At 43.4% G+C, this 19,230-nt stretch overlaps 1 protein-coding gene across 2 annotated transcripts in view; it reads right to left on the bottom strand.

Annotated features, from left to right (window-relative positions):
* Window positions 1-19,230, bottom strand: part of MOCOS (molybdenum cofactor sulfurase) — a 57,984-nt gene that overhangs the window by 19,696 nt on the left and 19,058 nt on the right. For both annotated transcript variants that reach the window (XM_027577116.1, XM_027577115.2), the window contains exons 7-11: window positions 17,515-17,631; window positions 16,229-16,687; window positions 10,340-10,502; window positions 5,227-5,305; window positions 3,954-4,075 (exon numbers count right to left, since the gene is read on the bottom strand). In XM_027577116.1, coding sequence (XP_027432917.1) covers window positions 3,954-4,075; window positions 5,227-5,305; window positions 10,340-10,502; window positions 16,229-16,687; window positions 17,515-17,631 — 940 coding nt within the window. The remainder of the gene's footprint in view (window positions 1-3,953; window positions 4,076-5,226; window positions 5,306-10,339; window positions 10,503-16,228; window positions 16,688-17,514; window positions 17,632-19,230) is intronic.

Below are 19,230 nucleotides of genomic sequence, written 5' to 3'. Positions count from 1 at the left end.
GGAAAACAAACTAAAAACTCATAAAAGAAAGTATCAAGTGTGCCCAGAACCGCTAGCAGCTTCTGTCAACCATTTGTTGGCTGGCCATCACTATCTTTAACGAGATGTTGAGAAAAAAGGTCTGCTGGGCCAAGGCCAAGTTAGCCCTCTCCAAACCAAGTTCGTGGAACCCAAAGTACACAAGAATGGACACTTTCAAGAGAAACTTTTACATCGACATGGATGGGACTGGAGGAGATTATGCTAAGTGAAATAACTCAAGCCGAGAAAGTCAATTATCATACGGTTTCACTTATTTGTGGAACATGAGGAATACCATGGAGGACATTAAGAGAAGGAAGGGAAAAATGAAGAGGGGGAAATCGGAGCGGGAGACCAACCATGAGAGACTATGGACTCTGAGAAACAAACTGAGGGTTTTAGAGGGGAGGAGGGTGGGGGATGGGTTAGCCCAGTGATGGGTATTAAGGAGGGCATGTACTGCATGGAGCACTGGGTCTTATACGCAAACAATGAATCATGGAACACTACATCAAAAACTAATGATGTATGGTGACTAACATAACATAATAAAATTAAATTAAATTTTTAAAAAGGTAATAAAATAAGAAATTTTGTGCCAATAAATAAATAAAAGAATGAAAAAGAGAGAGAGAGAGAGAATTGCTTTCAAGACCCTCTACTTCCATAGGTCTTCTTTGCTAAAATGGCTGCGTCAGGGAAGGGAACTGGAATCCCAGCCCCCTCCGCAAAGGCCCTTCTCGAACTTCACAGAGAAAGGCTCACTCACCTCTCTAAGGCGCATTGCCACTGGGGGCTAAACCTCTCCCGAGTGGAAAACAAAAGCTCCATTCAAAGCCCTGGGGTCTGTGCTGAGAAAATAAAGCCTCTAAAGCAGAGTGAGTGAATGAGCCTCCTACAGGTCAGATGGGTTCCCATTCCTCACTCTATACACAGAACTGCCCAACCTAATTAAGTGGCCAAGAGACAGATGATTCGAGTCATCATAATGTGAGATTCCTGTGCTTTAATCATGTGCCTCAGAAGGAAGGTTTGAGTGACAGTGCGTTCACCAAATTCCTTTCATCCCCAGCTTTTTATTTGACTTAAATAAGGTTTTCCAGAGAAGAATCAGTGCTGAGCACCAGCTTTTCTGGCCACAGGTGACAGTCATTCAGGGACATGGGAATAAATGGTGGGGGGAGGATCGCCCAGGCATCTCATTAAGAGATTCATTTTCAACAATGTTTTCTCTTTATGTTTATTAACTATTTTTCAAAATTTATAATACTTGTGTTGCTTTGATAAACTGTGTACTATTAAAAACTCAACCTAGAAAATATCTCCTAACATGTAGACTCTTATGGTCACAGTAAACTTGAAAAATGTGTATACATTTCAATTTATATATAATTGTAGTTTCAGATAACTATGACAGAGTGATCAAGGAAAGATTTTCTTTTTTTTTTAAGATTTTATTTACTTATTTGACAGAGAGAGCCAGAGCGCACAAGCAGTGGGAGTGGGAGAGGGAGAAGCAGACTCCTCGCCGAGCAGGGAGCCCACTGCGGGGCTCCAATCCCAGGACCCTGAGATCATGACCTGAGCTGAAGGCAGATGCTTAACCATCTAAGCCACCCAGGTGTGCCAAGGAAAGATTTTCAAGCATGAAATATATAACACTAAAATAAAATGCTGTCAAGGAAGTGGAATGGAAATATAAGTTGAAGGGGAAAAAGAAAAATAAAATTTCTGACCATTAAAAGGCAGTTTGCCCATACATATACATATATGTATATTTTAATGAATACTCTTGAGAATCAAACCACTAAATATTGAGATTCCACTGGCCAGTTTAGATGACAACCAAAAAATGTACAAGGAGGTAGTGTAACTCTAAAAAAGCTGCTCTCAGGTGCACCAACCTAAAAATGTTCAAAGACCAGTGGCCTAGCCCATCAGAGACCTCTCTACCATAAATGGCATCTGTGAGGTGTAATATTCTCAAGGTGACACTCTCTGGCACTGTATCATGCAGGAGACAGACCATCCCCGGCACCTCCCTTTGCCTTACCCAGGTCCCCATCTCCCACTAGGACAGTCGCTGCCACCTCCAGCCTCGCCTCCTGCCCTGTACCCCCCACCTCCCTCTGTGATGCAGCCTCCACACCGCGCCAAGAGTGTCTTTCTAACACATGTGGCATCACAAAACTCCTCAGCTTAGAGTTCTTCAATGAGTGCCCCCAACCACAAGATGGTACTCACTGCCTCCTCAGCCAAACATTCATTTCTTCTCCCCAGCTCTGCCCCAGGGTGCCCCTACCCACATTCAACCCTTCCTAAGCCCTGCTCTGGGCCCATGAAATGCCAAACCCTGCAATTCTGCTCCCAACTAAACTTCCTGCCTCTCTCTGCCTAGAAAACTCTTGTCTTAACGTTAAGATGCACCTCCAAAGTTACTTCCTCCCTGAAGCCCTCCGTGACTCACTCCAGGTGTAGAGGATGCCTCCCCCACACCCAGACCCTTTGCATAGACCTTTACTGTGACCTTTACGTTAGTGCCAGTGTCTACTGGTAAGCCGTTGCCACTGAACTTAGATCTCGAAGGACCACAACCATTGCTTCAAAATCTTAGCCAGCCTCCTGAAGACCCAGTTGAGCCCCAGGTAGACAGGAGGCACTAGGAATGATCAGAGCTAATTCTATCAGCTCATTTCTATGGTGGCCCTGGTCTTGTCGAGCCCCACTCCTTGCATGTCCCTACTCATAGAATTGCCCATTTCTCTCTCCTCTTTCATCATGTCTCTAAGCTCACCCGTGCCCAAACACCACCAAGTTCATCTCCTCAATTAGCTGAGCATATATTTTTCCCCTTCTCCATCACATAACAACTCAAATTATTGAACAGATTCTGACATGACAAATTGCCAACACTTCTAAAAGTGCAAGTAGATTATTACATCCTTTGAATCCTCTCTCTACCATACATTTTCAGGGATTCATAAGTTCACCTGTGCAGGTAATCCCTTGATCCAGTCACTGGTCCCCATACTGTCAAAATGCTACTCTCGGATTTATAAGCCAGTCTCTCTGCGTGCTAATCCCTAAGCCAGGTCATCCCTACACAGATCAATAATGTGGCAATGACTCATTCATCCATTCAGTCATCTAGTATTTATTGATCAACTACTATGTGCCCAATGCTGTTCTGAGCACCAGGGATGCAGCACTGAACAAAGCATACAAAAATCCCTGTCCTCTCAGAGTTTACAATCTATCACAATCTCATAAACAGAAAAACTGAGTAAAATGCGTGGCCTCTCTGATGGGAAAAGTACCACACAGAAAAATAAAACAGGAATGAACTGAAGAGGTTCTGTTTCTAAGGAGAGCCGTCAAGCAAGGTTTCTCTGAGAGGGTGACGCATGAGCAGACACCCCAAAATGATCTCTTCTTCCCATGTGGTACCATTAACTTTCAGGTACTTTCTTCTCTGCTGTCTCACTTCAGCTAACAATAGCTCTGGCAGGAAAAACTCCGAGCACTTTTACAAGTCGAAGGAGTTGAGGTCTACACCAATCGAGGCACCACGAGGCTCAAGGTCTGCCAAGCTCTCACCGCCATGTGGCAGAGCCGAGACTAGAACCTGGGTTTTCTTGTTCCCTCATACAATTTGAGGACATGGCAAGTTACCGACGATTTTATGTAACCCAGTGAAACTGTGCTCCGAAACAGGGAGGACTGAGAGTGCTTGTCAGAGGCGGGGCAGCTGGCTGGAAGCCCACCTCCATCTCCTCGGGGTCATTCTGGAGACCACACGTGGGTCCTGCAGACCACCCTGCTTTCTGCGCATGAGCAAGTCGCCCTGTAAATCCATTCCATGGGCTGATTTGGGTGTACGCCAGGGTAAACCCAAGTCCCTGTCCCCAAAGAACCAACCCCAAATGTGATACCTTTGCCCCGTCTCTTTGCACTTCTTTGGAAGTCTGAACTTTGTTTTATCAATTGACACGGACGGCCAAAAAACCTTGACAACCAGCTCGAAATTTTTTCTCCACAATTATAAGTATTTACCCTGAAGGAGAGAAAAAAAGGAGAGGAGTGAATGTTATTTAGTATTCCTTTAAATAATAATCTAAATAGCAAAAAAGTTAGATTGCAAAATAATACAATGTAATAAATATAACGTAATATGATACTGCATCCCAGGGAGAGAAGCCTACAGTGAAAACGTCCTCAGGAAGCTGCAGGGAGATGGCCAACGCAGGGGAGACCTGAGGGCTGGGGCTTGTGCAAAGCTTTCAGATCAGATAGAAAGCTTTGGAAGTTCATTTGAAAATCCTTGTTTATATTATTTTTTGCCACTAATACCAGAGAGCTTAGAATTTGAGAGCTTCCAGAGCGGTACTTTGCTTTAAGAAGCCCTTGAACCCAGACATATGTTCAGGATTTTTACTATGGGCCTGACTAATATTTTCCCTCATGGCCAGACCACATGGAATAATGGGTTTGGTTTGTGAAAAGAATGCTATGCCTTCAAGTTACCAATAGAAGTAGATTTATTGATCCAGATCTTTTTTAACTCTGCAATCTTAGAGAGTTTTTAAATATAATCTAAAGCATTTAAATTTTTTTAAAAAATTGTTCTAAAATCTACACATCACCAGAATTTATAATGCAAAATTGCTAATAACCTACATTGGGATCACAAGATAGATAGAATGGAAAACGTGTCATATCCTCAATTTTTACTGGATCAAAGAGCTGCCTATCTGTGTCTGGAAAGGGAAGTGTAGAATGAAACCTCATTTAGTTGCACTTTCTCTCCAATGCTTTGAGAGATTGAATGGAAGTCCATTCTCATCAATCAGAGCACTTATGGTTCTGAGCAGAAGATGCCTAGCTACCTCTTTATGAGCCAGAAAATAGCATTTCTCTCAAATGCAGCTAAATGAAATGTACAACCAGGAATGAGCCTCATAAAAAACAGCAGGTATCCCTAAATGGCTACATTTCTGTCTATGCTGGCATCCTGAGGAAAGAGCATGTTTGGTAGGTTTGAAGAACAGCGAGGGGCAGTGTGATCAGAGTGGAGTTCATGAGGGGTAAGGAGCAGCTGACTGGATGGGGGGTGCAGCGGAGGACCAATCTACAGGGCATTGCTCTCTTCCCCCTCTGTGCCACCTGCAGACAGATCTGAGATTTTCACCTGCTGCAGAGTCTCACCTGTCCGCACAGACCTTGCTTTGGCAAATCTGAGCCTGTTCACCATCTTCCTCAAGAGGCACCTCTATAGGCTCCATCCCTAATGAACAAAGGTTAGAGACAGATTTATCATCAGGCAAAAAGAACAACTATTTAAATGAAAGTCCATTATCATGAAATATACAAGAATTGTAATGACCCCGGAAGTTGGCTGGATCAAATAATTGGCCAGATCTTCGAAATCTCTTTATAACACAGAGATTCTCTTTTGCATGATCACGACCACCAACAGCATGAACATCAAAGAGCCTTCTCAAAGAAGGCTGCACTTGAGCAGTTGCACCCACAGTAGCTGGAACACTGTAAATCCCTAAAAAGATTTCTCTACCTCTGAACAACTCCACATCCCAAGGTCATTGTTTTCTAAGCTACCTTAAGTCCTTTAGAAATAGGCAGGCATGAAGGCTCATTCTGTAAAAATATCTGCATAGAGTGTTAATTCTCAAAAGCCCCTGGGAGGGAGCATCAAACTGGACTCCTGTGCCTATCATCATTATCTAGATAGATAGATAGATAGATAGATAGGAATAAAACTGTTACTATGTCAGTGGGGCTGGGAAACTCTTTTTTCTTTAATTGTTATGCATTTCGTAAGTATGAAGGAGTATATAGCATATGTATGTAACAGTTTAAAGAATAATAATAGTTAACACTCATGTACCCATTACCCAGCTAAAGTGCTATTTATTCTTTAAATAAAATCAGAGTGAAATAACATGGATGAAACAAGAGGAAACTGATCCAATGCCATTAAGGAGTGAAAGACCTTTGGTAAAGGCTGGAACTGCCGAGGCGGTCTGCTACTCTGCAGTCCTTGTCCTCTGTGAGTTCTTAAGAGTCCAGGGAAAGGCCTGAAGCCAAGACACCTGAGTTGACTGTGTGGCGGCCCCTACTCTGTGGACACGAGAAGCAGGAGCTCCTCCTGTGTGACCCGCCTGTGCCGTCCGGCCCTCTCAGCACTGCTGCCAGTCACGCTGCTCACCGGCATGACCCAACCTGTCCCTCAGGCAAGTGCATGTCATGCACACCTGCATCCCTGCCCATCCCAGTCCTTCTTCATCACACAGAGCATAACAAATGGGCATATCACCAGCTTTGGATCATGCCTGCTGCTCACACCCTGCCCATCACCACAGGGCTTTCACCACGACAAAGACAGAGATGCAACAATTTGAGTACTAAGTATTCCATGAACTGTGTTCCTGCTCCTCTGCACCTTACACATGCACAGCCAGTTCCATACTCTTGTCCCTGTGTGGGGAAAGCCAGAAGAAGAACTAATCCAGAATGTTCCCAAAGTTTGGAGAAGGAATGTGCTGTGCTGAGTAATCACAGACTGCCGTGTCAAAAGGGTGTGCATGGAAGAACGGCACAGTGCGAGTTATGCACCCACAGGGGAGAGCAGTAAAATGAGCTTGGAACACTGGTTATGAGGAAGTAACCAGAGCAGGGAGGACAGCATGTGGACACGGGCACTCCCTGGGCAGCCAGTGGGGGGCCTGTACTCAGCCTCTTTCTCTCCTGACACAAGGCTCTAAATAAATCCCTCAGGATCTTTGGCCCTCAGTGGCCTTCTGAAGGTCATTGCAGGCCTTTGGTTAAGGCGACAAAATCTGGGATCCATGCATGAATTGAACTCAAGGGCCCCCAACAAATTTCATGGGACGTGAGTTCTTTCCATATGTACTAAGCCCTGCGCTCAGCTCAGAGATACAGAGAAATAAAAGAGCCTGACCTCTGGACTCAAGATGCCTAAAATCTTTGGGAGTGACAAGTCACACACATGAAACCATTATAATGTCTTGTTTTATTGTTTATTATTCAATTTGTATTGTCATGCATTGCCAAAGGATGCCCTTACCCCACCCACAATGTGGGAGTCCCCTGCAAGTGGGCAGAATATCTGATCCATGGTGGGAGGGGACATCACACCACCTCACAAAGTGCTGCTAATTTGGAGCAGAAGTTATTAGGTATTTGTTTTCTTTCTCTCGCCCATTCTTTACATTCTGAGATAAACCCTACATAATCATGATACATATTTTTATGCTTCAGAGAATAGAAAGAAAGAGAAACAATCTACTCAGTTCTTTTTGTATGTTAATATCCTGGATACCTGAACTTAAATAAGAAAAGCACAGAAAAAGGAGGTGATGTATCAATCTCACTGATATATAGGTACAAAAATACGAAACAAAACATTAGTGAACCAAATCCATCAATGTATCAAAAAGTCATTGCCAAGTAGTGTTTCCCCCCAAAGTCCAAGGACAATTTAGTACTAAACAATCTACTACTATAAGACATCACACTAATAGACTATAGAGAAAAAATATGATAACCAAGAGATGCATAATAAGCATTCAATAAGAATTGACTATTAGTCATCATTTGACTAAATAAGAAAAGAACTATTTCAGCTTGGTAAAACAAATCTATCAAAAACCTACAGTAAGCATCATTCTTATTTTTGAAACTTTAAAAGCGTTCTATTCAGATCAGTAATAAAGAAGGATATCTTCCATCACTGCTTCATTATACAAGCAGGCTAAAACAATGCAGTAAGATAAGAAAAAGAAAGAAGAGTAATAAAAATCAGAAAGAAAGATATGAAAAATATTATTAGAAGATGATATGCCTATTCACACAGAATATGTGAGAAAATCTTCAGATCAATTAATAAAACTAACAGGAATTCAGAAAAAGTACAGGGGAAAACATTAATATACAAAAATCAATAGTGTTTCTATGTTCATTAATAACCAATTAAAATATTTAATAGAAAAAAGATAGTATTGGGGTGCCTGGGTGGCTCAGTAGGTTAAGCATCTGCCTTCAGCTCATCCTGGGATGGAGCCCCATGTCAGGCTTACTGCTCCGTGGGGAGCCTGCTTCTTCCTCTCTCCCCTGCTCGTGCTCTATCTCTCTCTCTCTCTCAAAAAAAAAATAAAATAAAATAAAATCTTTAAAAAAAGAAAAAAGATAGTATTAAAAATATTCCAATAAACTATTACGTAGCAGGGCACCTGGGCAGTTCAGTCGGTTAAGTGTCTGACTCTTGATTTTGGCTCAGGTCATGACCTCAGAGTTGTGCAATTAATTGAGCCCTGCGTCAGGCTCTGCACTGCTTTCTCTCTCTCTCTCTTTCTCCCTCTCAAAAATAAGTTCATTCAGTAATTTTAAAAAACTATTACATAAAAAAAGTGTAAAAGTTTCAGGAAAATATTAAAATTTGGAGCAATTAAAGAAGTCTCAAATGAGAGAGACACTATTATAAATAAAAGATTCAACATTATATGACATAAATTCTTTTGAAATTAATATGTTATTACAATCAAAATATGATTACAAATATATGACTACAAAATATGTGATTTTACAATCAAAATTCCAACAGGACACAATAAAAATACACAGATAGCCAAAGTGGATAAAAAAGCATGAGCCAACTCTATGCTGGATACAGGAAACTCACTTCAATTATTGTGATACAGGCAGACAGATCAAAAGTAAAATGGAACCATCAAGAAGATAAAAAGACAACTTATACAATGAGAGAAAATATTTGAAAATCATTGATCTGAAAAGGGACTTGTATACAGAATACAGAAAGGACTCTTACAACTCAATAATTCAAAAATAAATAAGCAAGGAATTTGAATATTTTTCTGAAGAAGATATACAGATGACCAATAAACCCAAGAAAAGATAGTCAACATCATTAGTTATTAAGGAAATGCGAATCAAAGCCGCAGGGGTACCTCTACACACCCACTGCAATGACTACTGAAAAACAACAACAGAAAATAACAGGTGTTGAGGACGTGGAGAAATGAGAACCGCTGTGCATTGCTGGTGGGAATGTAAAATGGCGTTGCAGCCACCTTGGAAAGGCTGAACATACAGTTCCCACATGACCCAGCAATTCTACTCCTAGGTACATACCCAAGAGAATGGAAAATATATGGCCACATAAAACTTGTACACAAAAACTTGTACTTGTACACAAATGTTCACAGCAGCATGATTTCTAATAGCCAAAAAGTGGAAACAATCTAAATATCCATCAACTACTAAATAGATTTTTCAAAATGATATATCCATGCAATGGAATATTATTCACCACTGTAGATGACCCTTGAAAACATGGTGCTAAGCGAAAGAAGCCAGTCACATACCGCGTGATTCCATCTACACAAAACATCCAGAATAGGCAAATCTATAGAAACAGAAATTCGATTAGTGGTTGCCAGGGGTCAGAGATGAGGCCGGCGATGGGGAGTGACTACTAATGGCTACAAAGTTTCTCTTTTATGGAGATGAAAATGTTCTGAAGTTGATAGTGGTGATGGTTGCACAACCTCATGAACATACAAAAACACTACTGATCTGTGCACTTCCCACTAGCCACGTTTCGTGTGCTCAATAGCCACATGTAACCAGTGGCTACCAATGTGGACAATATACATACTGCGCATTTCCATCAACACATAAATTTCCATTGGACAGAGCTGATCTATACTTTTTTTTTTTTAAAGATTTTATTTATTTATTGGACAGAGAGAGACAGCGAGAGCAGGAACACAAGCAGGGGGAGTGGGAGAGGGAGAAGCAGGCTTCCTGCTGAGCAGGGAGCCTGATGTGGGACTCGATCCCAGGACCCTGGGATCATGACCTGAGCCGAAGGCAGAGGCTTAACGACTGAGCCACCCAGGCGCCCTGATCTATACTTTTATATATGTTAGATAGTTCATAACAAAAAATCAACAAGGAAGAATTAAAGCTTGAGTATGTATTATGACAAGTGACTAAAATAAAGGGAATGTAAGTGAAAAGGCATAATTTTAAATTTTATACTTCTTTATTTCTGAGTGATTTGTCAGATCTTTAACCTCACTCCTGAGATTTCTCAAAACACAAGGAGCAAGAACTTGGTGTGTTCTCTTAGACAACATTTGACTTACTTTAGGATTATTTTAATATTTGGTAGAGGAAAACCTATTATTTTACCTTCATAGGAGTATAAAAGCTACTCTTGACAGTTGAATTGTGAAAATGAACCCAGTTTTCACACCTTTGGCTCTGATGACCATGATCTTCTGCTGCAGGTCAATGAAGGGCTGGATCAGGCACAGCCGGGGCTCCTGCTTCTGACTCAGGCACACACCATTGTGGTTCACAACCATCCAGCTCCGATCATACAGCAGCCCTTGATTTCCTAGGGGCCACTTGGTCACCTAAACAAAAAGGGAAGTTTTAGGACGGAGCTCCTCAAAAATGGTCTTCACATCATTGCACTGTGGCTGCACAAGTACAGACGGACTTAATGAATGCAGCACATACTCTTAAAGGAGGAAATGAAGAAAGAAAGGAAGGGAAAGCAAAGTAGACAATGCAAAGGAGACCATGTGAGCGCTAGATTCCTTCCATTCACCCTCCAGAGCCACTTCCTACCCTTCTCCTCTTCAACCTGTCTTTTAAAGGGGTAATGTGTGTGCATGGAGCAACACTCAGAGAAAGCAAGGGTGTGCATGGAAAGTAAGTCTCCACTCCACCCACCTCTAAGCTCCCCTCCCCACAGACTTCCATCACTCTCACTTTTTCTCTATCCTTTCACAGTGGTGAATGCTGTATAGGCATGCCCTCATACTATAGACATTTCTCACACAAATTGTGGCTATATATGGCCGGGTCACTGGAGAAATGGTTGATTCTAGGGCTGGGTCAGGAGCATCTGGTGGTGGTAGAAAAGTAAGGAAATACTCAAAAAAACCAAATGATGGGAGTATGTCAAAGGGATGCAAGAGTCAGCTGAAAGCATGCCCGCGGCCAAAACTGGAACAATTTGAGCAAAAATAAGAATAATGATGTAGTACTATATTATAACCCAACATATAAAATACATATTCAGGAGTCAATACTGAAATAAATACCTGATTGAATACATAATAAATAAATACCCAAAGATTTAAGTAAGAAAATTTAAATCTCCCATACAGAAGAACCTCAAATAATTGATGTAGATGCTCCCCCTCAAGAAAGAGGAGTATAACTCCCCACCCTTTACATGTAGGCTACACTTACTGACTTTCTTCCAAAGAGTTCAGTACAGAAAGGGGGTGGAGGAGAAACTTTATAGTGAAGAAACCTGATAAACACTCTCTCAACTAGAGATCAGGGTTAATTAACATCAATAGTGATGTCATGTTGACAGTATGTACTATGATATGATATGATATGATATGATATGATATGATATGATATGATATGATACAATATGATATATGATATGATGAGAATAGTACTTTGCCTCTGTGGTCCTCCTCCCAAAAAAAAAACCCCGTAACCCCATGAGAAAGACATTAGACAAACCCAAATTGAGGGGCATGCTAAAAAATACCTGACCAGTACTCCTCAAACTGTCAAGGTCATCAAGAACAAAGAAAGTCTGAGAAACCGGTACAGCCCACAGAAGCCTAAGGAGACATGACCGCTAAATATAATATGACATCTGGGATGAGATCCTGGAACAGAAAAAGGGCATTAGAGAAAAACTAATGACATTTCAATGAAGTATGGCCAGGTCTTCACAGGATTTTTGTCCACAGCTTAGTTGCTAACAGCACTGCAGGAAACAGCGCATGTCCGGTAGCCCCATCAGTGAGGGCTCTTCTGGAACCAGCTCTCCACTGAAGAAAAGCATAGGCAAAGGCGAAAAAATTGCTTTTGAAATAGTTAAGAGACAATCATTCTCAAACTGTGAATGAATCAATTTCATCCAATTGTTTTCCTCTGAGCACTCAATTCAGCCACCCAAAAGAACCTGAAAACTTCAATAGCAGGTGATGAAGAGTGGGAAGCAATTTTTAATCAAGGGGCATTTTGGGGTGGGTCTTCCAGTGAGGGACCTCAAGGAAGACTGAGGCACCATGGAAAGTAAAGGAGAGGGGCTAGAGGGCACAGGGAGAAGGCACAGAACTCAAGGAGGAAGAAAGTCAAGGTAAGCTTCACCTCAAGCAGGGAGAGCCCTGTATTCAGGAAGCGGAAATGTCGTGTAATGGGGGGTGGGGGCAACTCTGGAGACTGACAGACCTGGGTTTAAATCCCACCTCAACCGTTATTAGCTTTGAACAACTTCCTAACCTTCCTGAGTCTTGGCTTTGTCACATGTAGGATGGACATTATTATCGTTTCTCATAGTATTGGCTGAAAGCTAAAATGAAATATAAAATGTAAAGCAACTAAACTATATCAGATGATTCATAGGTGTTAATCTCTTTACCTCTCCCTTCAATTTTTCTCATGTATCCAATAGTCTCCCCACAGACTATAGCTGCTTCTGTTGGTCCAACACTCAAGCTCTGCAATATAATGGTCTATATGCCTTTACGGGTAAGCCCCAAAACCACCATCATTATTTCTTATTTATTTATCTGTTATTAAATATTATTTCTATTGGAAAGCCCAGAAACCACCATCATTATTTCTGTAGGAAAATATGTTTTGAATTACAAATAACTTTTTAGAAGACAATGTGCTACTGGGAGATGATCTTCACGTCTCTTGTTTCTGCGTGTCTGTTGTCATGAGCAGAAGTACTAACTGCCCTTTCGTTCCAGACTACCTTTCTGAGTATGTTTGTATAGAGAATACAAGTAAATACAATGACTACAAGCCTCTGGGTAGGAGAACAGGTTTGCTCACAGTCCAGTATTATAATGTCTTCCTCAGAGCAACAGCTAGGCATGTTTGCTCACATCCTATTATGAATACGGTTCCCTGAGGGAGGGTTTCCTCAGCCATGTGCACACCACCCACCTGGGCCCCTCTGTAACCCCTCTTGGGACTTGGGGGCACAGGGAAGCAACACAAACATGAAGCTCATGCTGCCTGCTGTTCTGTGAGTAATAAATCCCTTTGTCTCTGACCCAGGAGTCTCGTGTTTTCTGCCAGCATTGAGAACACTGTGGCAGGCTAGCTGGTTAGCTTACAAGGAGGGCAAACCTCAGCCTCTTCACAGTTCTTCACCTATTTGTGGAAATAGGTCTATAATTTTCTCTTTTATTTTGCCATCTAAAAAATGGAATGTGCTGGCTTCCCTTTTCCTCCTTTCTTCTTCCTGAGGAGGCGGGGAACTGGCATGTGTGGGGCTGAGCCTTCAGCTGCTGCAGCAGGGGTTTGGTTACAGAAGGAGAAGTTGAGCAAATAAGTATCTGGTGAAGGTATAGAAGCCAGGTTTCTAACAGGAGTTACAAGTATGGAGAGGGGCATAGATAGAATAAACAATGTGGTATTGGATTGAAAGTGGAGGTGTTAGTGGGAAATTGGGAGCATGGCTAGCTGGTAGAGACAGATGATAGATCGATAGATAATAGATAGATAGATATAAAAATACAGATGTGTGTATGCACACATGTATGCAGAGTATCCCAAAAGTCTTAACACGTACATATATGTGGTGGACAGAATAATGGTCCTCCTAAACATGTCCACATCCCAATCCCCGGAAGTAGGCAAAAAGGACTTGTAGGTGCGATTAAAGTTGAGGACCCTACAATGGGGAGACCTTTGGGCCCAATCTAATCAGATGAGTCCTGTTAAAAGTTTATGATAATCTGTCACAATAGCAAATATTTTTAAGCTCTGTACACTCAGAGGGCATAGGAGCAAGGTCAAGGATCAGACTTGGCAACCAAGTATTAGTTTCTCAATGTCATTCTCTGATGTAAGAAGTGAAGTGCTTTTGATGAAATGACCCATTCCATTTCTCAGGCAGGGGACATACAGAATGAGCCTAGAACATATTATTGCACCAGAAAGTAAGCAAATGCTCAAGGAATAACAGGGACATATCAAAAGGACACAGGATCTGACCTGAAGGAGCTCCCAGGGGCCAAGCCTGTGGCAATTTAAGCATCGAAATAAATACTGATAAAGATGGGTTGTAACCTTTTGAGCAAAATCAGCATTGATGAGTCCATGAAGATACAAAAAGAGAGAGAAGAATTAATGACTAAATAAACATGGAAGAAGGAAAGCTCTATCCTACAATAAAATAGCAACTAATAAATCTAAAAAGAATGAGGGAATTTCTTAAATGACCATTTTGCAATCATCATTCCAATCATTGATTTAGGCAAAAGTCATCAGTAGATGCTAAATCTAGTGAATAAAAGTTTGACAAGGAACAGGATATTTACATATCCTCAGAATATCTCTCCATGAAATACTGATTAATTACTTATTAATGAATTTTACAGTAGAGAAACCTGGCAGACCCCATCTTAAGCAAATGATGATCGTTAATGTCACCAGCATTGAGACAAATGAACAGAGTGTGTCTCCTTCTGGGATGCACTGAGAAAGTATAGTATCACTCTTATGGAATTCCTGCCAAAACTACAGAAATCATAAGGAAACCTCAGATAATACCCTCACATTGGGGGTTAGGAGGTCTTTGGAAGGTGAGTAGATCATGAAGGTGGAGCTGTCATGAATGTAATTAAAGATCTTAGAGAAGAGGCCCCAGAGAGCTCCCTGACCCCTTTGCCGGGTGAGGACACAGTGAGAAGACACTGTCTGTGAACCAGGAAGTGAACCCTCACTGGACATCGAATCTGCCAGCACTTTGATCTTGGACTTGCAGCCTCCAGAACCATGAGAAATAAATTTTTGTTGTTTATAAGCCACACAATTGATGGCACTTTGCTATGGCAGCCAGAATGGACTAAGACATCTGTCCACCAGAATTCTATCTTCATGTCTTCATGGGCCCTTATTACCAGTGTGATTCTATTCACTTGGGTGGTGCTTGGTCTTGTGTCTGTCCCTTCTGAGATACTGCACTCTCTAAGGGAAGGAACATTTTCCATTTTGCTCATCAATGTATAACAGGTGTTGGCCCAAGACCTGGCAGATAGCAGGTCCTTGGTATGCAGTTTTTGAATGAGAAGATGGATTAGAAGACCTTTAGCAAACCTTACTGAGTCTCAGTGTCCTCATCTGTGAAATGGGACACTAATTCCTCCATGGGGTATCTGTGCTATGTGGCTATCCTACGGAACATGACCAGTCTGTGAAAAATACAAGTCCTCACACACTTGGGAAACATGGACTCCTCACCTTCCTCCATTAGGAAGTGAAAGTGAACTTGCTTGTTACAGTCTCAGCCTGGAGGACAGGCTCCCATGGGACCACCCTGAAAGGCAGGCCACAAACAGCCCTGACCATGGTATGTCTGATCAGGAACCAAAGGGCCTGTTATTCCAGAGGCTCAGGAGTCTGGGACCTTTGCCTGGGACTTGAGACACACACAGATCATAGAAAGATAGCTTCAGTTTTGCCACCGCAGGCATGTCAGGGCTGGCTGGCCAGCCTCCCAGCTCAGGTAATCACCAGGCGGGCACACTTCAAGACATAACACAGTTCATATCCACAGGGAGGGCTGAGCAGAACAAGTCACATAAAAGCATTGACCCAAGGAATCAGCAGACCCGGATTCAAATCTTTCCTAGCTCATCAATCACTGGGCAAAGTGCTTAACCTCAATAGCCCTCAGGCTATCTATAAAATGGGGATGATACTCCCATGTACCTCATATTGTTGTTTTAAAGATGGAACGAAACAAAGCATGTAAAATGCTTCAGCAGGGAACCAGCACATGCATTCAGTGAAAATTATATCTATAATTATTAAGAGTAACTAGGTGTTCACCATTCAGAAAGAGAATCATCTCCGGTGTACCTCCAAGTGGAGCCATGTTCAAAAGTCAGCCCAAACCAAGAAAGGCAGAATGAGAACAACCTTTCATATGTCACGATACTCCGAATATGATTTTGATTTTCTGCATGCTTTGCTTTACCTTCTGTCCTTTTTTCCTCACTTTATCAAAAAAAAAAGTCATAAAGTAAACAACAAGAACAACAACAAAAAGCAGTCTCTGTGCCTCCTTTAAAACTCTTACCTCAAATGCAGCACAGGATTTGATCGGGTAGAGGTAAAGGTTGGTGATGACATGTGGCCCAAGGCCCCCATCCAGGACTCCTGCAGCTTTCTCTAAAGGGGTCTGCTGGGTCCTGGTGGCCATCAGTGGAGGTGGGTGTGAACCCCCTGCATCCACAGTGCTCGGCAAGTCGTTACAAACCCCAGAGGCTGTGGGGGCCTCTTTCTGAGGTGAGGAACTACATCTGTCCGTGGTGGCCAGCACAGCGTCCTGAGCCTCGCTCTCTGACAGGGCTCCAGCCTCCCCAGCGGCGGTCTGAGGGAGGGGCTGTCCATCAGAGCCGCGCAGTTGCATTGCTATGATGAACCTGAGAAAGGCCTGGGCATCCTCAAGTGTAGACATATATCCAAAGGAAATCCTCACAGACCCTGTAGGCTGCCCATCTATGAGGTCCACATTGTCTCCACAGACATGACCGGCCTAGAATAAAAGGGAAATAAGTCAGCCAGAGTGACTCATTCCTCATGGATAAATTGGAAATCATTTTGAAGAAGAAACTTAACCCAGGACAAGAAACTGCAACAGTAACACACACTGTGTGCCTGAACCATGGTCTCCTAAGCATAAGAACTCCCTTGCGAATCTCGCTTTGCTCAGGTATAAATTGGGGCCAAAACCAATCTCAATGGATCATTAAAAAGTTTAGAAGAAATACTGCACGGAAGGTATTTACCCAGAGCCACGCGCCATGCCAACCCACAGACACGTCAAAAGACAGACCAAAGTTTCAGAAGCTTGATGGGTCAGCTTCTTGGTCTCCCCTGGGCTGAGGCAGGAGAAACACCTGCTGGTCACTCCCTTGAGCCTCTCTCAGAACCAAAGGGAGGGCTGCATCCCTGAGAGCTGCCCTTTGACAAGAAGGCAAGACAGAGATGCTCCCTCTGTGAATGACCAGCCAAGGCCACTACAAAAGCCAAAGCAGGCTGGGTGCTCCTGCTGGGAGGTGGGGAAAGAAAGGTGAGGGGTCCCCAATTTTCTCCAAGCGGGGCTGCCCGGTATCAGTCACTGCTAAGGGCACCTACCTGCCCCCGTGCTGAACCCAGGTCAGTCACCTAAAGAGTTGGGGTCACAACACTCCTCAGGATCAAATATTCTATCTAAAACTGCATTTGTTTCTGTAGCGGGCCTTCCTCTCTCTTTTTAAGTAAAATCCAGTTCATGGTTGGTTGGGATCTCTGACCGAGACACAAGACCAGCCTCCAGGGTGGTTGGAGAGGCCACCGTTGGAGATGACCAGCATTACCAACCTGAAGATGCTTCTTGACCATCTCATCACTTATCCCCAGGTGCCTCTGGCAGGCCCCAGTGTTGCAGAAGCAGCCAGTTCGCAAGTGGATGTTGTAAAGATTGGCCATTTTATCCACCTGTGGGTTCAATATGACATGAAACCGGTGTTAAAGGATGTCACCACATGGTCAGCATGTGCTTCCAGCAGTCTGTAACAGCAATGGCGCCTCCCACAGTGATGAGACCGGGGCTGTCTTCACATTAGCTGCCTACCCTGGACTGTCAGAGTGAGAAGAAGCCATCCTCTGGGTTGAACTGAGGGGCCTTAGGAAAGCAACTCTGCTCCTTTAGCCTGGGCAAATAGTTCAGTGATGTGGAGACCTGCTAATGAAATTCAGGCATTCCCTGGCACTCAGAGCTGAGACCTGGCAGAACCACTGGGTCAGGCCAACCCCATCTCCAGAGTCAGGTGGCCTCCTTTCAACGGGTAGCTGCTTGGGAGGCTCCCTCACTGCTCCACCCCAACCCCTGCCAACTGGAAATAGAAGTCTCCTGTGCCCACCCCCAAACCCCACATTCACAGTCTGTTACCACTGCTGTGAAACAAGCCACTAAACTTGGCGGAACAAAATAATAACCATTTTTTTTGTGCTCACAGCTATAGTAGGTCAGGAATTTGGAAAGAGTGCAGAGGAGATGCTTGACTCTTTTCCATGATTTCCCGACTCTCAGCAGGAAAGACGCCAAGGCTGGGAGTGACGTTGTGTCTGGGAGTTGGAATCATCTGGAGACTCACTTATGCGTGTGTGTGTGTGTGTGTGTGTGTGTGTGTGTGTGTATGTGGCCTCCCAGCCAGGAGGGCTCAAAACAGGACTGCCACCAGAGGGCCTGTGCTTGGCCTCTCCACACGGCTGGCTTCCTCAGAGCATGGCAGCCTCAGTGTAGACCTTCTTACATGGTAACTTGGGCCCCAGAATGGACATCCCAAGGAATAATTCTGATGTGGCTGCCACGCAGCATCCCCTTCTGTGGCATCCTCCTGGTTATGAGTGAGTCACAAACCCACCAAGATTCAGGAAGAGAGAAGGCCTCCACTTAGAAGAGGCTGTTTGGGCCACACTTAACCCTTCCTCCTAATTTCCCATTATGAGGCGGTACCCTCTCACCTTGAGCCCCGTGGGATCCCGGCTGGTGCCTGACCAAGTGAAAGATTTGGTTTCAGCAGCAGGATGAGCACAACATCTGGGGACATCAAGAAAGCAGCCGCACCAGAGTGCAGCATGGGAGCCTCCCCACCCAGGTGCCTTCATGCTCAGCGTTTACTGAGCACTTGCTTCCTACTGGGCCCCGTGCTCAGGCATCCCATAGCATATCTCATTCAAGCCTCAGAGCAATACTATCAGCAGGGTACTTTGCCATCCCCATTTCATGGACACTTGGAGTGTTTACACTAACTTGCCCAAGCTCACAGAGCCAACAAAAGGCAGTCAGAATCTGAGCCCACATTCTTAACCACTGAGTAGAGTGACTTCCACAGAGGGAAGGATGGAATTAGGAGGCCTGATATCAAAAACAAGAACCCCAAACTTCTTATGGAAAGCTAACTTTGAAAGGAATCACAGATTCTTTTGAAATCTCCTGAAAAGAGAGCCCAACCCAGCCATGAAACCGTCCGATCTTTCTGAAGGCCACCAATATCCCTGTGGAATTCCGACACAGGGAAGGAGCCTGGGGAA

Source organism: Zalophus californianus, chromosome 14 (genome assembly GCF_009762305.2).
Source record: "Zalophus californianus isolate mZalCal1 chromosome 14, mZalCal1.pri.v2, whole genome shotgun sequence".
In the NCBI taxonomy this organism is placed as follows: domain Eukaryota; kingdom Metazoa; phylum Chordata; class Mammalia; order Carnivora; family Otariidae; genus Zalophus; species Zalophus californianus.
Note: the sequence above shows the minus strand (reverse complement) of the source record. Positions and strands in the feature narration are given on the sequence as shown.